Here is a 24037-nt window from a genome sequence, read left to right on the forward strand (position 1 = left end):
GTGTCATGGTACATCAGTCATTGAAGGTTGGCATGCAGGTGCAGCAGGCGGTTAAGAAAGCAAATGGCATGTTGGCCTTCATAGCAAGGGGATTTGAGTACAGGGGCAGGGAGGTGTTGCTACAGTTGTACAGGGCATTGGTGAGGCCACACCTGGAGTATTGTGTACAGTTTTGGTCTCCTAACCTGAGGAAGGACATTCTTGCTATTGAGGGAGTGCAGCGAAGGTTCACCAGACTGATTCCCGGGATGGCGGGACTGACCTATCAAGAAAGACTGGATCAACTGGGCTTGTATTCACTGGAGTTCAGAAGAATGAGAGGGGACCTCATAGAAACATATAAAATTCTGACGGGGTTAGACAGGTTAGATGCAGGAAGAATGTTCCCAATGTTGGGGAAGTCCAGAACCAGGGGTCACAGTCTAAGGATAAGGGGTAAGCCATTTAGGACCGAGATGCGGAGGCACTTCTTCACCCAGAGAGTGGTGAACCTGTGGAATTCTCTACCACAGAAAGTTGTTGAGGCCAATTCACTAAATATATTCAAAAAGGAGTTAGATGAGGTCCTTACTACTAGGGGGATCAAGGGGTATGGCGAGAAAGCAGGAATGGGGTACTGAAGTTGCATGTTCAGCCATGAACTCATTGAATGGTGGTGCAGGCTAGAAGGGCCGAATGGCCTACTCCTGCACCTATTTTCTATGTTTCTATGTATAAGGGATGGTTTTCTGGACTAATATGTCGAGCAACCAAATAGAGAGCTGGCCAGCCTAGACTGGGTGTTGTGTAATGAGAGAGGATTAATTAGCAATCTTGTTGTGCAAGGCCCCTTGGGGAAGAGTGACCATAATATGGTAGCATTGTTCATTAAGATGGAAAGTGACACAGTTAATTCAGAGACTAGGGTCTTGAACTTAAATCCTATGGATTGGAGGGTAGCTAATGTAACCCTACTTTTTAAAAAAGGATGGAGAGTGAAAACACGGAATTATAGACCGGTTAGCCTGACATCGGTAGTGGGGAAAATGCTGGAATCAATTATTAAAGATGTAATAGCAGCGCATTTGGAAAGCAGTGACAGGATCGGTCCAAGTCAGCATGGATTTATGAAAGGGAAATCATGCTTGACAAATCTTCTAGAATTTTTTGAGGATGTAACCAGTAGAGTGGACAAGGGAGAACCAGTGGATGTGGTGTATTTGGACTTTCAAAAGGCTTTTGACAAGGTCCCACACAAGAGTGTGCAAAATTAAAGCACATGGTATTGGAGGTAATGTATTGACGTGGATAGAGAACTGTTTGGCAGACAGGAAGCAAAGAGTAGGAATAAACAGGTCGTTTTCAGAATGGCAGGCAGTGACTAGTGAGGTACCGCAAGGTTCAGTGCTGGGACCCCAGCTATTTACAATATGCATTAATGATTTAGATGAAGGAATTGAATGTAATATCGCCAAGTTTGCAGATGACACTAAGCTGGGTGGCAGTGTGAGCTGTGAGGAGGATGCTAAGAGGCTGCAGGGTGACTTGGACAGGTTAGGTGAGTGGGCAAATGCATGGCAGATGCAGTATAATGTAGATAAATGTGAGGTTATCCACTTTGGTGGCAAAAACAGGAAGGCAATATATTATCTGAATGGTGACAGATTAGGAAAAGGGGAGGTGCAACGAGACCTGGGTGTCATGGTACATCAGTCATTGAAGGTTACCATGCAGGTACAGCAGGCAGTGGAGAAGGCAAATGGCATGTTGGCCTTCATAGCTAGGGGATTTGAATATAGGAGCAGGGAGGTCTTACTGCAGTTGCACAGGGCCTTGGTGAGGCCACACCTTGAATATTTTGGTCTCCTAACATGGGGAAGGACATTCTTGCTATTGAGGGAGTGCAGTGAAGGTTCATCAGACTGATTCCCGGGATGGCAGGACTGACATATGAAGAAAGACTGGATCGACCGGGCTTATATTCACTGGAATTTAGAAGAATGAGAGGGGATCTCATAGAAACATATAAAATTCTGACCGAATTGGACAGGTTAGATGCAGGAAGAATGTTGCCGATGTTGGGGAAGTCCAGAACCAGGGGTCATAGTCTAAGGATAAGGGGTAAGCCATTTAGGACCGAGATGAGGAGAAACTTCTTCACTCAGAGAATTGTGAACTTGTTGAATTCTCTTCCACAGAAAGTTGTTGAGGCCAGTTCATTAGATATATTCAAAAGGGAGTTAGATGTGACCCTTACGGCTAAAGGGATCAAGGAGTATGGAGAGAAAGCAGGAATGGGGTACTGAAGTTGCAAAATCAGCCATGATCATATTCCATGGTGGTGCAGGCTCGAAGGGCTGAATGACCTACTCCTGCACCTATTTTCTATGTTTCTATAGGGGAAATTGAAACTAGGGGACATAGTCTTAGAATAAGGGGCCGTCCATTTAAAACTGAGATGAGGAGAAATTTCTTCTCTGAGGGTTGAAAATCTATGGAATTCTCTGCCACAGAGAGCTGTGGAGGCTGGGTCATTAAATATATTTAAGGTGGAGATAGATAGATTTTTGAGCGATAAGGGGGTAAAGGGTTATGGGGATGGGGCAGGGAAGTGGAGCTGAGATTGAAGTTCAGGATCTCATTGAATGGCGGAGCAGGCTCAAGGGAATGCGAGGGCGCGATGTATTGATGTAAATGATCCTGTTTTTGTCCTCAACTACGCTGCAGGGCCCAAATGGCTCGCAGGCACTGTGGTTGCCAAAGAGGGAAATAGGATTCTGGTAGTTAAACTGCCGCAAACATGTGGATCAAACAAAAAGGAGGTTCAGCAACCCCATAGAAGAAGCAGAGGAAGAACACGATATAGAGTTCACTCCATCACAGGTGACCGAACACCGGAACCAAAGGGAGGAGAGCCCAGTCACTGAATTCGACTGGCGAGATGATGCCTTCCCTCAGCAGGCGGTCCAATTCACCTTCTATCTTTTCCCGCATCATGTACGGCACTGCTCTGGCCTTGTGGTGTACTGGTCTGGCGTCCGGGTTTATGTGAATCAATACCTTGGCCCCCATGAAAGTGCCAATGCCGGGTTGAAATAATGAGTCAAATTTGTCCAGGACCTGTGAGCATGATACTCGCTCCACAGAGGAAATTGCATTGACATCGCCCCATTTCCAGCAAGCCAACTCCTCCCCAGTAGTGCGGGACCGTCCCCTGGGACAATCCAGAGTGGCAACCTGTTCTTCGAATCTTTGTGGGTCATGACTACCGTGGCGCTGCCCAGCACCGGAATGATCTGCTTTGTGTAAGTCCGTAGCTGTGCATCAATCGGCGATAATTTTGGCCTCCTGGCCTTGGATGCCCACAACTTTTCGAACTGCTTAATACCCATCAGGGACTGGCTGGCACCCGTGTCTAACTCCATTGATACTGGGATGCCATTGAGGAGCACTTTCATCATTATCGGTGGCGTCCTGGTGTATGAACTGTATACGTGCTCCACATGAACTCGCTGAACTTCAGCTTCCAGCGATTTCCCCCAGTGTCCATTTCTACAATTTCTGCAGGTATTTTGCTCATCTCTGCAAACTCCGGCTGAATGTATGCCTCCACGCCTCCAGCATGAGTTGCGGTTTGAAACAAAAGGTCCCTTGCCAGTCGATCGTCCCTGACTGCCCCTGTTATTGTCCTTGAGTGCACCATTAACAGGGTTGATGGCCCCATTACTGGCCGCATTGTCCCTTGCAATGGCATGAATCGCTGTTCAGCTTGCCATTGTCTCTGTCGAACTCCCCCTCTGGGTTCGACTACAAGATGGGGCATGCCTGACTGCCCTTGTCTGCCTGGAGAACTGTGTGCTGCTTTAACAATGTTGAATCTCTGTCCCAACCATTCCTTAACACAGTACCTCTCGTCTGTTCTGCTAGTGGCCATGCTCGCGTGGTTTAAATCCCAGTTTCTTGTTGCCATTGATACGTCCTTACTACACAGTATAAATGCACACGAGGCCCATGCTTGAGAGAAGGTCAGTCTGTGTCCTGTCCTTTATTCCATAGCACTCAAGTGATGAAGATGGGTGGAGCTTCCCCTTTTATACCTGAAGGTCCAGGTTAGGAGTGTCTCCCACCTAGTGGTCAGTGTTCTCACGATGTACAACTTAGGTCAGTTTATACATGGGTTACAATGCTGGTTGAATACATGACAGACGGAGCAGGCTCGAGGGGCCGAATTTCTCCTATTCCTGCTCCTATTTCTGATGTTCTAACACCATTGTGGGAGCACAAGGAGAAGGACATAGAATTTGCAGCACCGAAACAGACCCGTTCATCCCAACAAGTCCATGTCGCTCTTTATGCCCCTCACGATCCTCCTCCTACCTTACTTCATCTCACTGCATCAACATTAATGATTTAGACGAGAGGATTAAATGTAGTATCTCCAAATTTGCGGATGACACTAAGTTGAGTGGCAGTGTGAGCTGCGAGGAGGATGCTATGAGGCTGCAGAGTGACTTGGATAGGTTAGGTGAGTGGGCAAATGCATGGCAGATGAAGTATAATGTGGATAAATGTGAGGTTATCCACTTTGGTGGTAAAAACAGAGAGACAGACTATTATCTGAATGGTGACAGATTAGGAAAAGGTGAGGTGCAACGAGACCTGGGTGTCATGGTACATCAGTCATTGAAGGTTGGCATGCAGGTACAGCAGGCGGTTAAGAAAGCGAATGGCATGTTGGCCTTCATAACGAGGGGATTTGAGTACAGGGGCAGGGAGGTGTTACTACAGTTGTGCAGGGCCTTGGTGAGGCCACACCTGGAGTATTGTGTACAGTTTTGGTCTCCTAACTTGAGGAAGGACATTCTTGCTATTGAGGGAGTGCAGCGAAGGTTCACCAGACTGATTCCCGGGATGGCGGGACTGACCTATCAAGAGAGACTGGATCAACTGGGCTTGTATTCACTGGAGTTCAGACGAATGAGAGGGGATCTCATAGAAACGTTTAAAATTCTGACGGGTTTAGACAGGTTAGATGCAAGAAGAATGTTCCCAATGTTGGGAAAGTGCAGAAGCAAGGGTCACAGTCTAAGGATAAGGGGTAAGCCATTTAGGACCGAGATGAGGAGAAACTTCTTCACCCAGAGAGTGGTGAACCTGTGGAATTCTCTACCGCAGAAAGTTGTTGAGGCCAATTCACTAAATATATTCAAAAAGGAGTTAGATGTAGTCCTTACTACTAGGGGGATCAAGGGGTATGGCGAGAATGCAGGAATGGGGTACTGAAGTTGCATGTTCAGCCATGAACTCATTGAATGGCCTCCTCCTGCACCTATTTTCTATGTTTCTATGTAACATAACCTCCTATTCCTTTCTCCACCTTCCACTTCCACTTAATTGTATCTGTGCTATTCTCTTCAACCACTCCGTGTGGTAGCGAGTTCCACACTTTCACACCTCTCTGGATAAAGAAGCTTCTCATGAATTTCCCATTGGATTTATTAGTGACTATCATGTTTATGGCCCCTAGTTCTGGATCCCCCCCCCCCCCACCCCACAAGTGGAAACTGCTTCTCATGGATACGACCTGATCTGCTAAGATTCTGCTTTTTGCAATGCGATGAAAATCTCTATTCTCAGATATGGGGGTCAAGAAAATGATGCAGACTGTGAGCCCAGTCACACACTTGCACAAATACATGAGTTTGTATTCAGTTTGGATTTGATTTGCAGTTCCACAATTCTCCATGCAATTCTAAAAATGTTTTCTCTCTCTTCCCTTGCTCTATCTAAATTGAGTATTTAAATTATGTATTTAGATGTAATTAATTACAATATATAAATACATTATTATAATTGTATAATGCAGAATTTAAATGCATAATTATAATAAATACCTCATTTGAATACATCATTGTATAAATACAAAATTTAAGTGCACAAGTAATAAAAAATACATCATTTGAATTCACAATTTGAATGTGTGTATATATATATATATATATATATATAAATAAATGCACAAGTATTATAAGAACATAAGAAATAGGAGCAGGAGAAGGCCATCGGCCCCTCGAGCCTGCTCCGCCATTTAATACGATCATGGCTGATCTGATCATGGACTCAGCTCCACTTCCCTGCCCGCTCTCCATAACCCCTTATCCCCTTATCGTTTAAGAAAATGTCTATTTCTGTCTTAAAGTTATTCAATGTCCCAGCTTCCACAGCTCTCTGAGGCAGCAACTTCCTCAGATTTACAACCCTCTGAGAGAAGAAATTTCTCCTCATCTCAGGTTTAAATGGGCGGCCCCTCTAGTTCTAGTCTCCCCCATCACTGGAAACATCCTCTCTGCATCCACCTTGTCAAGCCCCCTCATAATCTCACAAAATTCGATAAGATCACCTCTCATTCTTCTGAATTCCAATGAGTAGAGGCCCAACCTACTCAACCTTTCCTCATAAGTCAACCCCCTCATCCCCGGAATCAACCGAGTGAACCTTCTCTGAACTGCCTCCAAAGCAAGTATATACTTTTGTAAATATGGAAACCAAAACTGCACGCAGTATTCCAGGTGTGGCCTCACCAATACCCTGTATAACTGTAGCAAGACTTCCCTGCTTTTATACTCCATCCCCTTTGCAATAAAGGCCAAGATACCATTGGCCTTCCTGATCACTTGCTGTACCTGCATACTAACCTTTTGTGTTTCATGCACAAGTACCCCCGGGTCATTTGAATACACAATTTTAATGTATATATAAATATATAATTTAAGTACACAAGTATTACATAAAAATACATTTGAATACACTTTTAATGTGTATATACACTGTATAAATAAATACACAATTTAAGTGCAGAAGTATATAAAAGTACATCATTTGAATACACAATTTTAATGCATATAAATAAATATACCATTTAAATGCAGGCAGCATAGATATATTTTGCAAAAATTGCAGCAAAAGCAGACTTGTGCAAGTGGAAATGAAATGCAAGCAGTATTTGCTGTGTGGCAATGAGTTTGGCAGCAGTGTGTGTGTGTGTGTTTGCATTGAGTGAGGAGCAGAGTTTGTGCTGTGAGGGTGGAGGGTGGTCTGGGATGTCCAAGCGCGCGCCCGCCCGCTTGACGTCAGCCTCCCCGCGTGCACGCGCCCCGGGCCATGTATCAGGTTTTTTTTTGGTGTTGTTGCAATCGCTGATGTATCCGCTGCGCTCGTCAGCTGCTGGCGCAGTGAGCAGCGCAACTCCGCCCGGGCGCAACTCCCCAGCCCCCTGCTCCTGCCCCTCTCCTGCAGGGCTGAGCATGTGAAGGTGACCCGGCCCACCCTTCCCCTCTGGTCCTTCCTTCTCGTCCTCTGTAATAAAGCAGGGTGGGTGAGGAGGAGGGGGGGATTGAGTGAGAAGATGCAGCCGCCTCTCCAGCTCTGGCTGCCGCTGCTGCTGTCGCTGATGGTCGCCCCGGTGAGCTGCAGCCCCCGCACGTACGGTAAGGGAATTCTAACCTGCCCGCTCCCTCCTCACCTCCAGCACCGGGTAGTGGAGAACCAGTGCAGGGGGAGCGAGTTCATGCTTGTATCCGAATAGAATTGGAGGGGCAGGGGTACAACCAGAGAGAAGGGGGTGAGTTAATGTTTGCATTTAAATAGAATTGGAGGGGCAGGGGTATAACCAGAGAGAAGGGGGTGAGTTAATGCTTGCATTTAAATAGAATTGGAGGGGCAGGGGTATAACCAGAGAGAAGGGGGTGAGTTAATGCTTGTATCTGAATAGAATTGGAGGGGATAACAGGGGAAGTTACTGTTTGTATTTGAATACAATTGGAGGGGCAGGAGTATAACCAGAGAGAAGGGAGTGAGTTAATGTTTGTGTTTGAATAGAATTGGAGGGGCAGGGGTATAACCAGAGAGAAGGGGGTGAGTTAATGCTTGTATCTGAATAGAATTGGAGGGGATAATAGGGGAAGTTACTGTTTGTATTTGAATACAATTGGAGGGGCAGGAGTATAACCAGAGAGAAGGGAGTGAGTTAATGTTTGTGTTTGAATAGAATTGGAGGGGCAGGGGTATAACCAGAGAGAAGGGGGTGAGTTAATGTTTGTATTTGAATAGAATTGGAGGGGCAGGGGTATAACCAGAGAGAAGGGGGTGAGTTAATATTTGTGTTTGAATAGAATTGCACGGGATAACCAGACAGAGCGAGGCGGGGTATAACCATCAGAGAGAAGGGGGTGAATTAATGTTTGTATTTAAATAGAATTGGAGGGGCAGGGGTTATAACCATTAGAGAGAAGGGGGTGAATTAATGTTTGTATTTAAATAGATTTGGAGGGGCAGGGGTATAACCATTAGAGAGAAGGGGGTGAATTAATGTTTGTATTTAAATAGATTTGGAGGTGCAGAGATAACCAGGCAGAAAGATGGGGAATTAAAAACAGAAAATGCTGGAAATACTCAGCGGGTCAGGCAGCATTTGTGGAGTGAGAAACAGAGTTAATGTTTCAGCTTGATGATCTTTCATCAGAACTGGAAGAAGTTAGAGATTTAAAACGTTTTAAGCAAGGGCAGGGGCAGGGAAATGGGAGGGGAGGCAAGAACATAAGGGAAGGTTTGTGACAGGGTGGAAGGCAGGAGAGATTAAATGGGAAATGGAATGATGGTGCGAGGCAAAAGGGGATTAAAATGTGACAAGTAAAGAGTTAACTCACCCCCACCCCTCCCTCCCTGCCCAGTTAGAGAGAAGGGGGAGAGTTAATGTTTGTGTTTAAATAGAATTGGAGGAGGAGGGGAGTGAATGCCAGGCAGAGGTGAGGGGAGGGGGGTGGGGTATTGTTTGTATTTAAATAGAATTTGTTATTAAGGAAAATCTTACCCCTTTGTAATTCAAGGGAGGTAAAGATGCATTTAAGCCACCCCAAGAGGCTAGATTAGCACCCCAACCCTCACCAAATCTATGAGGGAGGGTGACGACTCTGGATCTAGAGGGTGGAGGTGTTCAAGAGATTGTGAATAGAGAGAGAGTGAGGATACAGTGGGAAAGGAAAGTGGAGCGATAAGGATAAAAAAAAAACGTTAAGGGGCTATAATTTGCTTGGAGGGGGGGGGGGAGCCATATTATTTGAGAACTTGTATGACACAAGTTTTATGGTAAATTAGAGAGCTACAGGGCGATGGGGTAAAGGAGTGAGTGAGGTGGGTGGGGAGAGCGCGGGTAGCAGAGATAATTGGACTGAAAGCAGGGATTGCCTGCCTGTATGTGAGGAGAGGAGGGTGCTGAGTAAGGCAGTAGTATTGTGACCTGTTCCTGTGTGTCTTGTCGTTCTTTACGGATAATGGAGCTGCAGCCATTTATTTCAGTCAGTTTGCAATCTGCCTCCTTTCTATATGATCAGCCACACATTGTAAAACACACATGTTTTCTCCTCGGCGATTGTCTGACCTTGCCGATGTGTCTGCCTGGTCTTAGCTTGAATTCATTTCCCCATCATTGAGTGCCGTAATGGATTTGAGAAGCATGTTTTGTTGTTTAACGGTGTGAAGGAAATGAAATGGTTCTTAAAAGGTGCTCACTTTATCGAGCCAGAGGGAGAAAATATTGTTAGCCACAGTCTTGTCTAGTGCCTGCTGATCATGGTGTTCCCAGCTGGCTCGGTTAGTAATGTCATTCAAGCCCATCGTGAGTCTGCAGGCGTCTGTAAACGTACGTCTGCTGTCAGATAGGTCTCGGTGGCAGCGCCCTCTCGCCTCCCGAGTCAGAAGGTCGTGGGTTCAGGTCCCACTCCGGAGACTTGAGCACGTAATCCAGGCTGGCGCTCCCAGTGCCGAGGGAGTGCCGGCTGCACTGTCGGAGGTGTGCCGTCTTTCGGCTGAGACCTTAAAACCAAGGCTTTCCCTGTCTGCTCCCCTCGGGCGGTCGGGGGAAGATCGCGCGCGTCCTGGTCAATATTTATCCCTCGACCAACACATCCTGGCCGTCACGGTATCGCTATCTTGTGGGAGCTTGCTGTGCGCAAATTGGCTGCCGAGTTTCCCCACATTTACAGCAGCGACACTTGAAATTATTTCCCCCCCCCCGATTGCTGTGATCAGTCTTCTGGTGGAAAGTGAGCAAGTGCGTGTGTACATGTGGATGTGCAGCAAGGCAAGCTGCGGCTTGTCTGGAAACCACAACTGACTGGGTTCGCAAATCTGGGTTTAGCGAGAGGAGCTCGCCCCAGTGTGGGTCAACATCTTCAGTGCAAGCTGTGGCTCAGTGGGCAGCATTCTCTCTCTCGCCTCTGAACCAGAATGTTGTGGGTTCAAGCCCCCACTCCAGAGACTTGAGCACAAAAATCTAGGCCAGCACTCCCAGTGCGGTGCTGAGGCAGTGCTGCACTGTCGGAGGTGGCTCAATGAGGGTAGCTTGTTAGATGTAGTCTACATTTGTTAACTTCAGAATAACTCCACGAGACTGTGTTGTAAGCTCAAACCATTGTGACCTTGGTCTCTTTAATATAACTCCAAAAAGTGAGGCAGCATCATGGTGGACTGCCTTTTATACCTGCTTGCACCAGGGTACACAGGTGACCCCTGGGTCTCCCACAGGTGTGCCCTCTAGTGGCAAGTCTTACACACAGGTGAGGTTCACCTACATAACAACATTGATTTTAGAAACCTGTCAAGGTCCCATGTGGGGCCAGCCCACACTGCGGTATGTGAGCACTAGGTCCATGCAGCCGTCTTGGTTAACCCTTGCCACTGGACCAAGACCTAGTGTGATGGCTGGTGTCAAGCCCGTGTGATGGCTGGTGTGCAACGGTCACCACGCATCAAAAAAATCCACGTACAGGCAACTTCCACCCTTCAGGATGTAGCTCGGCACCTGGAATATTAGGTCCTTCATTGAAACACCTGTGAACTCATCCCTTTTTTGGTGTGGAAGCGAGTCATCCTCATTTCGAGGGACTGCCTATGATGATGAAGATGTGGCAACTTGGGCAGAAATGTAAAAGCCCATGGGATCCAGGGGAAAGTGGCAAGTTGGAGCCATAATTGACTCAGGCAGGAAGCAGAGGGTAAGGATGTCATAGCAGCGCATTTGGAAAGAGGTGACATGATGGGTCCAAGTCAGCATGGATTTGTGAAAGGGAAATCATGCTTGACAAATCTTCTGGAATTTTTTGAGGATGTTTCCAGTAGAGTGGACAAGGGAGAACCAGTTGATGTGGTATATTTGGACTTTCAGAAGGCTTTCGACAAGGTCCCACACAAGAGATTAATGTGCAAAGTTAAAGCATATGGGATTGGGGGTAGTGTGCTGACATGGATTGAGAACTGGTTGTCAGACAGGAAGCAAAGAGTAGGAGTAAATGGGTACTTTTCAGAATGGCAGGCAGTGACCAGTGGGGTACCGCAAGGTTCTGTGCTGGGGCCCCAGCTGTTTACATTGTACATTAATGATTTGGACGAGGGGATTAAATGTAGTATCTCCAAATTTGCGGATGACACTAAGTTGGGTGGCAGTGTGAGCTGCGAGGAGGATGCTATGAGGCTGCAGAGTGACTTGGATAGGTTAGGTGAGTGGGCAAATGCATGGCAGATGAAGTATAATGTGGATAAATGTGAGGTTATCCACTTTGGTGGTAAAAACAGAGAGACAGACTATTATCTGAATGGTGACAGATTAGGAAAAGGGGAGGTGCAAAGAGACCTGGGTATCATGGTTCATCAGTCATTGAAGGTTGGCATGCAGGTACAGCAGGCGGTTAAGAAAGCAAATGGCATGTTGGCCTTCATAACGAGGGGATTTGAGTACAGGGGCAGGGAGGTGTTGCTTGGTGAGGCCACACCTGGAGTATTGTGTACAGTTTTGGTCTCCTAACTTGAGGAAGGACATTCTTGCTATTGAGGGAGTGCAGCGAAGGTTCACCAGACTGATTCCCGGGATGGCGGGACTGACATATCAAGAGAGACTGGATCAACTGGGCTTGTATTCACTGGAGTTCAGAAAAATGAGAGGGGATCTCATAGAAACGTTTAAAATTCTGATGGGTTCAGACAGGTTAGATGCAGGAAGAATGTTCCCAATGTTGGGGAAGTCCAGAACCAGGGGTCACAGTCTAAGGATAAGGGGTAAGCCATTTAGGACCGCGATGAGGAGAAACTTCTTCACCCAGAGAGTGGTGAACCTGTGGAATTCTCTACCACAGAAAGTTGTTGAGGCCAATTCACTAAATATATTCAAAAAGGAGTTAGATGTAGTCCTTACTACTAGGGGGGATCAAGGGGTATGGCGAGAAAGCAGGAATGGGGTACTGAAGTTGCATATTCAGCCATGAACTCATTGAATGGTGATGCAGGCTAGAAGGGCCGAATGGCCTACTCCTGCACCTATTTTCTATGTTTCTCTGGTTGACGGATGTTTTTGTGACTGGAAGGCTGTTTCCAGTGGGGTTCCTCAGGGCTCAGGACTAGGTCCCTTGCTTTTTATGATATATATCAATGATTTGGACTTGAATATAGTGGGCATGATTAAGAAGTTTGCAGATACCAAAATTTCCATGTGGTTAGTAGCGAGGAAGAAAGCTGTCGACTGCAGGAAGTTATCCATGAACTGGTCAGGTGACCAGAAAAATCGCGAATGGAATTTAAGTGTGAGGTACAGCATTTGGGGAGGACTAACAAGGCAAGGGAATACACAATAAATATTAGGACACTGAAGTGTAGAGGAACAAAGGAGTGCATGTCCACAGATCCCTGAAGGTAGCAGGCCAGGTCGATAAGATGGTTAAGAAGCCATAACAGGATACTTGCCTTTATTAGCCAAGGCATGGAATACAAGAGCAAAGAGGTTATGCTTGAATAAACCACGAGTTAGACCATAGCTAGAGTACCGCGTGCAGTTCTGGTCACCACATTACAGGAAAGATGTGATTGCATTAGAGAAGGTACAGAGAAGATTCACGAGGGGGTTGCCTGGACTGGAGAATTTTAGCGATGAGGAAAGATTGGGTAGGCTGGGGTTGTTTTCTCTGGAACAGAGGAGGCTGAGGGGAGACTTAATTGAGGTGTGTAAAATCATGAGGGGCCTAGATTGAGTGGATAGGAAGGATCTGTTTCCCTCAGCAGAGGGTTCAATAACCAGGGGGCACAGATTTAAAGTAATTGGTAGAAGGTTTAGAGGGGAGTTGAGCAGAATTTTTTTCACCGAGGGTGGTGGGGGTCTGGAACTCACTGCCTGAAAGGGTGGCAGAGGCAGAAACCCTCATCACATTTAAAAAAATACTTGGCTGTGCACTTGAAGTGCCGTAACCTACAGGGCTACGGGCCAAGAGCTGGAAAGCGGGATTAGGCTGGGTAGCTCATGGTGGGCCGGCGTGGACATGATGGGCCGAAATGGCGGCCTCCTGTGCTGTAAATTTCTATAATTCTATAATCTTCAACCTCAATTCCACTCTCCCGCCTGATCCCCATATTTCTCGATTCCCCTAACGTCCAAAATTCTATCGATCTCAGTCTTGAATATACTCAACGACTCAGCATCCACAGCCCTCTGGGGCAGAGAATTCCAAAGATTCACAAAGCTCTGAGTGAAGAAATTTCTCCTCATCTCAGTCCTAACTGGCTGACCCCTTATCCTGGGACTATGCCCCCAAGTTTTACACTCTCCAGCCAGTCTTTCAGTATCTACTGTTTAAAGCCCTCTCAGACTCTTGTGTTTTAATGAGATCACCTCTCATTCTTCTAAACTTCAAAGAGAATAGGCCCAATTCTACCCATTTCTATTTGAGGGACATGGTGGGAGGCGGCAGTGCGTGTGGAGTACCACATTCTACCCACCAAGTCCCGCTCACCCATCACCCTCTGTGCTCGCTGACCTACATTGGCTCCCGGTTAAACAACGCCTTGATTTCAAAATTCTCATCCTTGTTTACAAATCCCTCCATGGTCTCACCCCTCCCTATCTCTGTAATCTCCTCCAGCCCCACAACCCCCCCCCCCCCCCCGAGATGTCTGCACTCCTCTAATTCTGCCCTCCTGAGCATCTCTGATTATAATCACTCAATCATCGGTGGCCGTGCCTTCTGCTGCCTGGGCCCCAAGCTTTGGAACTCCCTCCCTAAACCTCTGTGCCTTTCTACCTCTCTTTCCTCCTTCAAGATGCTCCTTAAAAACTACCTGCTTAACCAAGCTTTTGGTCATCTGCCGTAATTTCTTATGTTGCTCGGTGTCAAATTTTAGTTCATAACACTCCTGTGAAGTGCTATGGGATGTTTCACTATGTTAAAGGTGCTCTATAAACACAAGTTGTTGTTACGGAGACTTACATTCTGTGCATTTCCAACATTTTTCTTTTTTTAAATGGATACGATAGGTTTTAAATATTCCATTTGCCTCAATTATTTTATTTCATTCACAGGATGTAAGGTTCGTTGGCCAGGCCGGCATTTATTGCCCGTCCCTAACTGCCCCTTGAGAAGGTGGTGGTGAGCCGCCTTCTTGAACCGCTGCAGTCCGTGTGGTGAAGGTGCTCCCACAGTGCTGTTAGGGAGGGAGTTCCAGGATTGTGACCCAGCCACGATGAAGGAACGGCCGATATATTTCCAAGTCGGGATGGTGTGTGTGACTGGGAGGGGAACGTGGAGGTGGTGGTGTTCCCATGGACCTGCTGCCCTTGTCCTTCTAGGTGGTCGAGGTCGCGGGTTTGGGAGGTGCTGCCGAAGAGATTTCTCCCGTAAATCTGATGTTTACTTGGCGAGGGCATCAAATGTTTTTATTTTTTGCTGCAATGCATTTAATTATATCTTCCCACGGTTTGCTATTTCTGTACAAATTTGCATTGTGCGACCGAGGATACCCCTCTTTGAATATTGTACATTATCAAACGGTTTCAGTATACTTGTAAGCTCGGTTAGCACTCCTCACATTTGCAATTCTTTAGCGGAAGGAGAACCTGGGTGACGCTGTCCAACTGATACATTGTCATTCTTGACCAATTCCTGTTATCTGACCAATCCGTCCAATTTACAGTTTGCCTCCGCGCCAGGAGGTTGAGAGTTAAAGTCCCACTCCAGAGACTTGAACACATAAATCTCGGTTGACACTCCCAGTGCAGTGCTGAGGGAGCACCGCACTGTCGGAGATGCCGCCTTTCGGATGAGACATTAAACCGAGGCCCCGTATGCTCTCTCAGGTGGACGTAAAAGATCCCATGGCACTATTTCGAAGAAGAGCACGTGAGTTATCCTCGGTGTCCTGGGGCCAATATTTATCCCTCATTCAATATAATAAAAACAGATTATCTGGTCATTATCACATTGCTGTAAGTGGGAGCTTGCTGTGAGCAAATTGGCTGCCGCGTTTCCCACATTACAACAGTGACTACACTCCAAAAGTGCTTCACTGACTGAAAAGTGCTTTGGGACGTCCGGTGCTCATTAGGCGCTATATAAATGCAAGTCTTCCTTTTCTTTTTTCGATTCCTTTCTCCCACATTAGCTTGTCCAGCCTCCCCTTCAATGCATCTATGCTATTCGCCTCAACCACTCCCACATTCTCACCACTCTCTGGGTAAAGAAGTTTCTCCTGAATTCCCTATTAGATTTCTTGGTGCCTATCTTATATTGATGGCCTCTAGTTATGCTCTTCCCCACAAGTGGAAACATTCTGTATCCACTCTATCAAAATCTTTCATCATTTTAAAGACCTCTATTCGGTCATCCCTCGGCCTTCTCTTTTCAAGATAAAAGAGATCCAGCCTATTCATCTTTTCCTGATAGGTATCGCCTCACATTTGTGGTATCGTCCTTGTAAATCTTCTCTGCCCCCTCTCCGGTGCCTTGATATCTTTTTATAAAATGACGACTAGAACTGTACATAGAAACATAGAAAATAGGTGCAGGAGGAGGCCATTTGGTCCTTCGAGCCTGCACCACCATTAAATATGATCATGGCTGATCATTTTTGAAACTTCAGTACCCCATTCCTGCTTTCTCTCTACCCCTTGATCCCTTTAGCCTTAAGGGCCACATCTAACTCCCTTTTGAATATAGCTAACGAACTGGCCTCAACTTTCTGTGGTAGAGAATTCCACAGATTCACAATTCTCTGAGTGAAGAAGTTTCTCCTCATCTCGGTCCTAAACGGCTTGCCCCTTACCCTTAGACTGTGACCCCTGGTTCTGGACTTCCCCAACATCGGGAAAATTCTTCCTGCATCTAACCTGTCCAATCCCGTCAGAATTTTATATGTTTCTATGAGATCCCCTCTCATTCTTATAAATTCCATTGATTATAAGCCTAGTCGATCCAGTCTTTCTTCATATGTCAGTCCTGCCATCCCGGGAATCAGTCTGGTGAACCCAGACACACTACTCTCAAGTGTGGTCTCACCAAAGTTTGATACAGGTTTAATATAACTTTTCAACTTTTCAATATTTTCCCTTTAGAAATAAACCCTAGTGCTTGGTTTGCTTTTTGATGGCCTTATTGACCTGCGTTGCTACTTTTAGTGATTTGTGTATTTGTACTCCCAGGTCGCTTTGCCTCTATATCGTTTAGATTCTTAATTTCCAAGTAATATGTGACCGCGCTATTTTTCTTACTAAAATTTACTGCCTCACACTTACCTATATTGAATTTCATTTGCCAATTATATGCCAATTCTGCAAGTTTATTAATGTCCTCCTGTAATTTGTTGCAGTCCTCCTCAGTATTGGCTATCCCTCCTAATGTGGTGTCATCTGAAAATTTACAAATTGTGCTTTTGATTCCAAAGTCTAAATCGTTAATGTAAATTGTGAACAGCAGTGGTCGCAGCACTGATCTTGAGACCCCACTTCCCACCACCTGCCACTCTGAATAGCCTCGACCTCAACTCTCTACCTTCTGTCTTTCAGCTAGTCAGCTATCCGTTCTGCCAATTAGAATCATACAGCACAGAAGGAGGCCATTCGGCCCATTGTTTCAGTGCCGGTCGAAAAAGAGCTATCCAGCCTAATCCCACCTTCCAGCACTAGGTCCGTAGCCTTGCAGTTTATGGCACTTCACGTGCATATCCTTTTTAAGTGCGATGAGCGTTTCTGCATAGTGGTTATATCACTGGACTGGTAATCCTGAGGCCCCTCTTAAATATAGGTACAGATTAAACCTCTCTTATCCGGAACCCTCGGGATTTTTCCGGACGAGGGGTGGTCACGTTAAGTTGGATGGTACAGGTACTGAGCAAGGGGATATCGGGGCTGGCTGGCTTGGGGCTGGGAGTGCGGCAGAGAGATCATGGGGGGTGGATCGCGGGGTCAGGCCAGCGATTGCGGGAGTCAGCAGCGAGGAAGGACTTCAATTTGTTCATGTCGGAGTTCTGCGCATGCGCCACCCGGTGGCCGGGAATGGTTCTGGATGAGGGAATTCTGGATAAGGGAGTTCTGGATAAGGGAGGTTCAACCTGTGTGACCTTAGCGATCCATTAATGCACCTTTTTCTAACGAATTGTTAAATATGTGTAATAGTATGATTGCTGTCTCTTCCCTATATTCTTTTAGAATGTGAGGTTAAAATCTGTCCGGACCATGGGTTTTATCCTCTGAGTTTAATAAGTTTATTTTTCCACTTTATTGTAAAAGCATTTATATCATTTCTAATCTCGTCCTGTCTTCCTGGTAAATACTGAAGCAAAGTAATGATTTAATGTTTCTGCTATTTCGCTATCGCTGCCTGTGATCTTAGAAACATAGAAACATAGAAAATAGGTGCAGGAGTAGGCCATTCGGCCCGTCGAGCCTGCACCGCCATTCAATAAGATCATGACTGATCATTCACCTCAGTACCCCTTTCCTGCTTTCTCTCCATACCCCTTGATCCCCTTGGACGTAAGGGCCATATCAAACTCCCTCTTGAATATATCCAATGAACTGGCATCAACAACTCTCTGCGGTAGGGAATTCCACAGATTAACAACTCTGAGTGAAGAAGTTTCTCCTCATCTCAGTCCTAAATGGCCTGCCCCTTATCCTAAGACTATGTACCCTGGTTCTGGACTTCCCCAACATCGGGAACATTCTTCCTGCATCTAACCTGTCCAGTCCCGTCAGAACCTTATACATTTCTATGAGATCCCCTTTCATCCTTCTAAACTCCAGTGAATAAAGGCCCAGTTGATCCAGTCTCTCCTCATATGACAGTCCAGCCATACCTGGAATCAGTCTGTTGAACCTTCGCTGCACTCCCTCAATAGCAAGAACGTCCTTCCTCAGATTAGGAGACCAAAACTGAACACAATATTCCAGGTGAGGCCTCACCAAGGCCCTGTACAACTGCAGTAAGACCTCCCTGCTCCTATACTCAAATCCCCTAGCCATGAAGGCCAACATACCATTTGCCTTCTTCACCACCTGCTGTATCTGCATGCCAACTTTCAATGACTGATGAACCATGACACCCAGGTCTCGTTGCACCTCCCCTTTTCCTAATCTGCTGCCATTCAGATAATCTGCCTTCGTGTTTTTGCCCCCAAAATGGATAACCTCACATTTATCCACATTATACTGCATTTGGAATACATTTGCCCACTCACCTAACCTGTCCCAGTCACCCTGTTGCCTCTTAGCGTCCTCCTCACAGCTCACACCTCCACCCAGTTTAGTGTCATCTGCAAACTTGGAGATATTACACTCAATTCCTTCATCGAAATCGTTAATGTATATTGTAAAGAGCTGGGGTCCCAGCACTGAGCCCTGCGGCACTCCACTAGTCACTGCCTGCCATTCTGAAAAGGACCCGTTTATCCCGACTCTCTGCTTCCTGTCTGCCAACCAGTTCTCTATCCACGTCAGTACATTACCCCCAATACTATGCGCTTTGATTTTGCACACCAATCTCTTGTGCGGGACCTTGTCAGAAGCCCTTTGAAAGTCCAAATACACCACATCCACTGGTTCTCCCTTGTCCACTCTGCTAGTTACATCCTGACCATCCCTTAATGGCCGCAATTCACAACCTTGGTGTCCTATCTGATCCTGAAATGAGCTTCCGGCCATGTATGCACGGCATAACTTAAACCGCCTATTTCTACCTCCGTAACATCGCCCGTCTCCGCCCCTTGCCTCAGCTCATCTGCTGCTGAAGCCCTCATCCATGCCGTTGTTACCTCCAGACTTGACTACTCAAATGCACTCCTGGGCTGGCCTCCCATATTCTACCCTATGTAAACTAGAGGTGATCCAAAAATCGTCAGCCCGTGTCCTAACTCGCACCAAGACCCGATCACCATCATCCCATGTACTCGCTGAACTACATTGGCTTCCGATTAAGCAACGCCTCGATTTCAAAATTCTCATCTTTGTTTACAAATCCCTCCATGGCCTCACCCCTCCCTATCTCTGTAATCTCCTCTAGTCACACAACCCTCCGAGATGTCTGCGCTCCTCTAATTCTGCCTTTTTGAGCATCCCTGATAATAACTGCTCAATCATTGGTGGCCGTGCCTTCTGTTGCCTGGGCCCCGCGCTCTGGAACTCCCTGCCTAAACCTCTCCGCCTCTCTATCTCTCTTTCCTCCTTCAGGACGTTCCTTAAAACCTACCTCTTTGACCAAGCTTATGGTCACCACCTGTAATTTCTCCTTATGTTGCTCGGTGTCAAATTTTATTTTGTCTTATAACACTACTGTGAAATGCCTTGTGACGTTTCACTACGTTAAAGGTGCTATATATTAAGTTTGTTAATGGCCCTATTCCCATCCCAACTATCCTTTCTTCAATTTATATCCCTGTAGAATATTTTACTTTATGTTCCTTGATAATTTAATTTCATAGTTCCTCTCTGCCTTCCTAATTGCTTTTTTGACTTCTCTCTACGCCTCCTCATATTCTCTCTCGTCATGCTCTCCCCTGCTGTCCATTTACTTAGTTTATGCTTCTCTCCTTGCCCTCAATTTTTTCCCCATGTCTTTATTCATCCGTAGTGTCTCATTGTGCTTGGATAGTTCTTGGTTTTCAGTGAAATATATTTTTTCTGAACACTGAACACTGTTTTATATGTTTTCCATTGCTGCTCTACATCATTGTTTGCCAATACAGGTTGAACCTCTCTTATCCGGAACTCCCTCGTTCAGCACCACCCCTCGTCCGGCACCATTCTTGGCCGCTGGGTGGTGCATGCGCAGAACGTCAACCGCCCCCAGGCTTCCCATTCCCTTTTTAGGCACAACAATGAAACCTTTCCTTTATGATTTAATTAAATCATTCACCCAAACAGAAAATCAACACACCTACTAGAAAGAAAGTGATCGGCAGTAGCGTAAGTCCCCTCAACATAGAATACTTCGGGGCCCGCTGACCCCCCCACTACCACCCCTGATCTTGAGTGGCCTCCTCCACCCCCCCCCCCCCCCTCCCGACCTCGGGCCGCTGACCTTCCCTCATCCGGCACAGGCCAGGTCCCGAGGATGCTAGATAAGGGCGGTTCAACCTATATTGATCATTTTATTTTCCCAAGTTCTATTCTCAACCCCTCAAAATCAGTGTTTCTCCAATCGATTACACTGGTCTTTGTCATGCTTATATCCTTCTCAGTTATTATCCTAAAGCACATTATATTATGGTCACTATTGTCTAGATGTTCCTCTACTTTTACTTCTCTTATCTGCTCTGGTTCACTCCCCATTACTAGCGAATCCTCTCTTGTTGGGCTTTTTAACACATTGTGTTAGAAAGGAGTCTTGTACACATTGTAGGAACTCCCTTATCCCCATTACCTACCTCTTCTGCCTAATTAATTTTGGGGCAGATGCAGAGAGGATGTTTCCCCTAGCGGGGGCAATCTGGAACTAGGGGGGCAGAGTTTCAGAATAAGGGGTCGCCCATTTAAAACTGCGATGAGGAGGAATTTCTTCTCTGAGGGTTGTGAATCTGTGGAATTCTCTACCTCAGACAGCTGTGGAGACTGGGTCATTAAATATATTTAAGGTGGAGATAGACAGATTTCGGAATGATAAGGGAGTCGAGGGTTATGGGGAAATGGAGCTGAGGCCAAGATCAGATCAACCATGATCTTATTGAATGGCGGAGCAGGCTCGAGGGGCCAAATGGCCTACTCCTGCTCCTATTTCTCATGTAGTTAAAATCCGCCATGATTATCCTGGGTTTTTATTAACTCATTTCCCTAATTTGTTTGCATTTTTCTTCCTCCACCTCATTTCAACTATTAGCTGGTCCATAGATGACCCCGAAACCTTGGTGTCATATTGCACCCCGAAATGTGCTTTCGAGCTTAGTGATCTGCGCTATCACTATCGCCCGTCTCCGCTCGTGCCTCGGCTCATTTGCTGCTGAAAGCCAAGTTTTGGATCCCCTCTAGTTTACGTAGGGTAGAATGTGGGAGGCCAGCCAGGAGTGCGTTGGAATACTGGGAGGACAGACGCACCAACGTTAGCGCCTTCGATCAGGCCAACATCCCCAGCATCGAAGCACTGACCACACTTGACCAGCTCCGCTGGGTGGGCCACATTGTCCGCATGCCCGACACAAGACTCCCAAAACAAGTGCTCTACTCGGAACTCCTACACGGCAAGCATGCCCCAGGTGGGAAGAGGAAACGTTTCAAGAACACCCTCAAAGCCTCCCTGATAAAGTGCAACATCCCTACCGACACTTGGGAGTCCCTGGCCCTAAGTGGAGGAAGAGAATCCGGGAAGGCGCTGAGCACCTCGAGTCTTGTCGCCGAGAGCATGCAGAAAACAAGCACAGACAGCGGAAAGAGCGTGCGGCAAACCAGACTCCCCAGACACCCACCTGTGACAGAGACTGTAATTCCCGTGTTGGACTGTTCAGTCACCGAAGAACTCATTTTTAGAGTGGAAGCAAGTCTTCCTCGATTTCGAGGGACTGCCTATGATGATGGAATAGTCAAGTCTAGAGGTAACAAAGGCATGGATGAGGGCTTCAGCAGCGGATGAGCTGAGGCAGGAGCGGAGACGGGCGATGTTACGGTAGTGGAAATAAGCGGTCTTGGTTATGCTGTGGATATGTGCTCGAAAGCCCATTTCAGGGTCCAATATGACACCAAGGTTGCGAACAGTCTGGTTCAGCCTCAGACAGAAGTTAGGGAGAGGGATATAGTCAGTGGCTAGGGAACGGAGTTTGTGGCGGGGACCGAAAACAATGGCTTCGGTCTTCCCAATATTCAATTGGAGAAAATTTCTGGTCATCGGAAAAGTAGTCGTTAACTTGGAGACTGTGGAGGGGTCGAGAGAATTGGTGGTGAGGTAGAGCTGGGTGTGGTCAGCGCACATGTGGAAACTGGCGCTGTGTTTTCGGATGCTGTCGCCAAGGGGCAACATGTAGATGAGAAATAGGAAGGGGCCAAGGACAGATCCTTGGGGGACACCAGAGGTAACGATGCGGGGGCGGGAAGAGAAGCCGTTGTAGGTGATAGCAGGAGTGGCACGAGCGATTGACCATGGAGTTTAGCAGCGTTGTCTACGCCCAGGTGGGGTTGCAGTTCTCCAATAGTGATGGACCCTTGGTAGAAACAGATCTGATCTTGATTGCTATGGACGAGTTCCAAGAAGAACGCTTGCTTTGGGATTCTCGTGTCTGGCATGCGAACAATGTGGCCTGCCCAGCGGAGCTGATCAAGTGTGGTCAGTGCCTCAATGCTGGGGATGTTGGCCTGGACGAGGACGCTAATGTTGGTGCGTCTGTCTTTCCAGGGGATTTGTTGGATCTTGTGGAGACATCGTTGGTGGTATTTCTCCAGCGATTTGAGGTGTCTACTGTACATGGTCCACGTCTCTGAGCCATACAGGAGGACGGGTATTAATACGGCTCTGTAGACCTTGAGCTTGGTGACAGTTTTGAGGGCCTGGTCTTCAAACACTGGTCTTCAGACGGTCGAAGGCTGCACTGGCGCACTGGAGGCGGTGTTGGATCTCGTCGTCAATGCCTGCTCTTGTTGATCGGAGGCTCACGAGATAGGGGAAGTGGTCCACGTTGTCCAGGGCTGCGCTGTGGATCTTCATGTCTGGGGGGCAGTGCTGTGCGGCAGGGACAGGCTGGTGGAGGACCTTTGTCTTACTGATGTTTAACGTAAGGCCCATGCTTTCGTATGCCTCAGTAAATACGTCGACTATGTCCTGGAGTTCGGCCTCTGTATGTGCACAGACGCAGGCGTCGTCCGCGTATTGTAGCTCGACGGCAGAGGTTGGGGTGGTCTTGGACCTGGCCTGGAGAAGGCGAAAGTTGAACAGCTTTCCACTGGTTCTGTAGTTTAGTTCCACTCCAGCGGGGAGCTTGTCAACTGTGAGGTGGAGCACGGCAGCGAGGAAGATTGAGAAGAGGGTTGGGGCGATGACAAAGCCTTGCTTGACCCCAGTCCAGACATGGACTGTGAAACTACCGGATTGTCATAAACAACCCATCTGGTTCACTAGTGTCACTAAGGAAAGGAAATCTGCCGCCCTTACCTGGTCTGGCCGATATGTGACTCCAGACCCACTTGTGGTTGACTCTTCACTGCCCTCTGAAATGGCCCAGTGAGCCACTCAGTTGTACCAAACTTCTGCAAAGAAGTACAATACACTAAGAATAAAACCGGACGGACCACTCGGCATTGACCTAGATACCTGACATGACCAAGACAAACCCAGCCCGGTCGACCTCCACTGTCTAAAAGGACATGGGGAGCAGGTGTACTACCTCCCAAGTCACACACCATGCTGACTTGGAAATTTATCGGCGTTCCTTCATTGTCGCTGGGTCAAGAACCGGGAACTCCCTCGAAGGAAGAGGGAGTTGGGAAACAGTGATTCATCATCATCATCATTATCATCATCATAGGCAGTTCCTCGGAGTCGAGGAAGACTTGCTTCCACTCCTGAAATGAGTTCTCAGGAGGCTGAACAGTCCAATACGGGAATTACAATCTCTGTCACAGGTGGGACACACAGTGGTTGAAGGAAAGGATTGGTGGGGAGTCTGGTTTGCCGCACGCTCCTTCCGCTGCCTGCACTTGGTTTCTGCACGCCCTCGGGGACGAGACTCGAGGTGCCCAGCGCCCTCCCGGATGCTCTTCCTCCACTTAGGGTGG

At 47.1% G+C, this 24037-nt stretch overlaps 1 protein-coding gene across 1 annotated transcript in view; it reads left to right on the forward strand.

Annotated features, from left to right (window-relative positions):
* The first annotated feature begins 7129 nt into the window (after positions 1-7129).
* LOC139259661 (receptor-type tyrosine-protein phosphatase-like N) overlaps positions 7130-24037 on the forward strand; it is a 364010-nt gene continuing 347102 nt past the window's right edge. The window contains exon 1 of the mRNA XM_070875205.1: positions 7130-7466. Within this exon, the coding sequence (XP_070731306.1) occupies positions 7385-7466 (82 nt within the window). The 5' untranslated portion in view covers positions 7130-7384. The remainder of the gene's footprint in view (positions 7467-24037) is intronic.

This window comes from Pristiophorus japonicus, chromosome 3 (assembly GCF_044704955.1).
Source record: "Pristiophorus japonicus isolate sPriJap1 chromosome 3, sPriJap1.hap1, whole genome shotgun sequence".
Taxonomy (NCBI): domain Eukaryota; kingdom Metazoa; phylum Chordata; class Chondrichthyes; family Pristiophoridae; genus Pristiophorus; species Pristiophorus japonicus.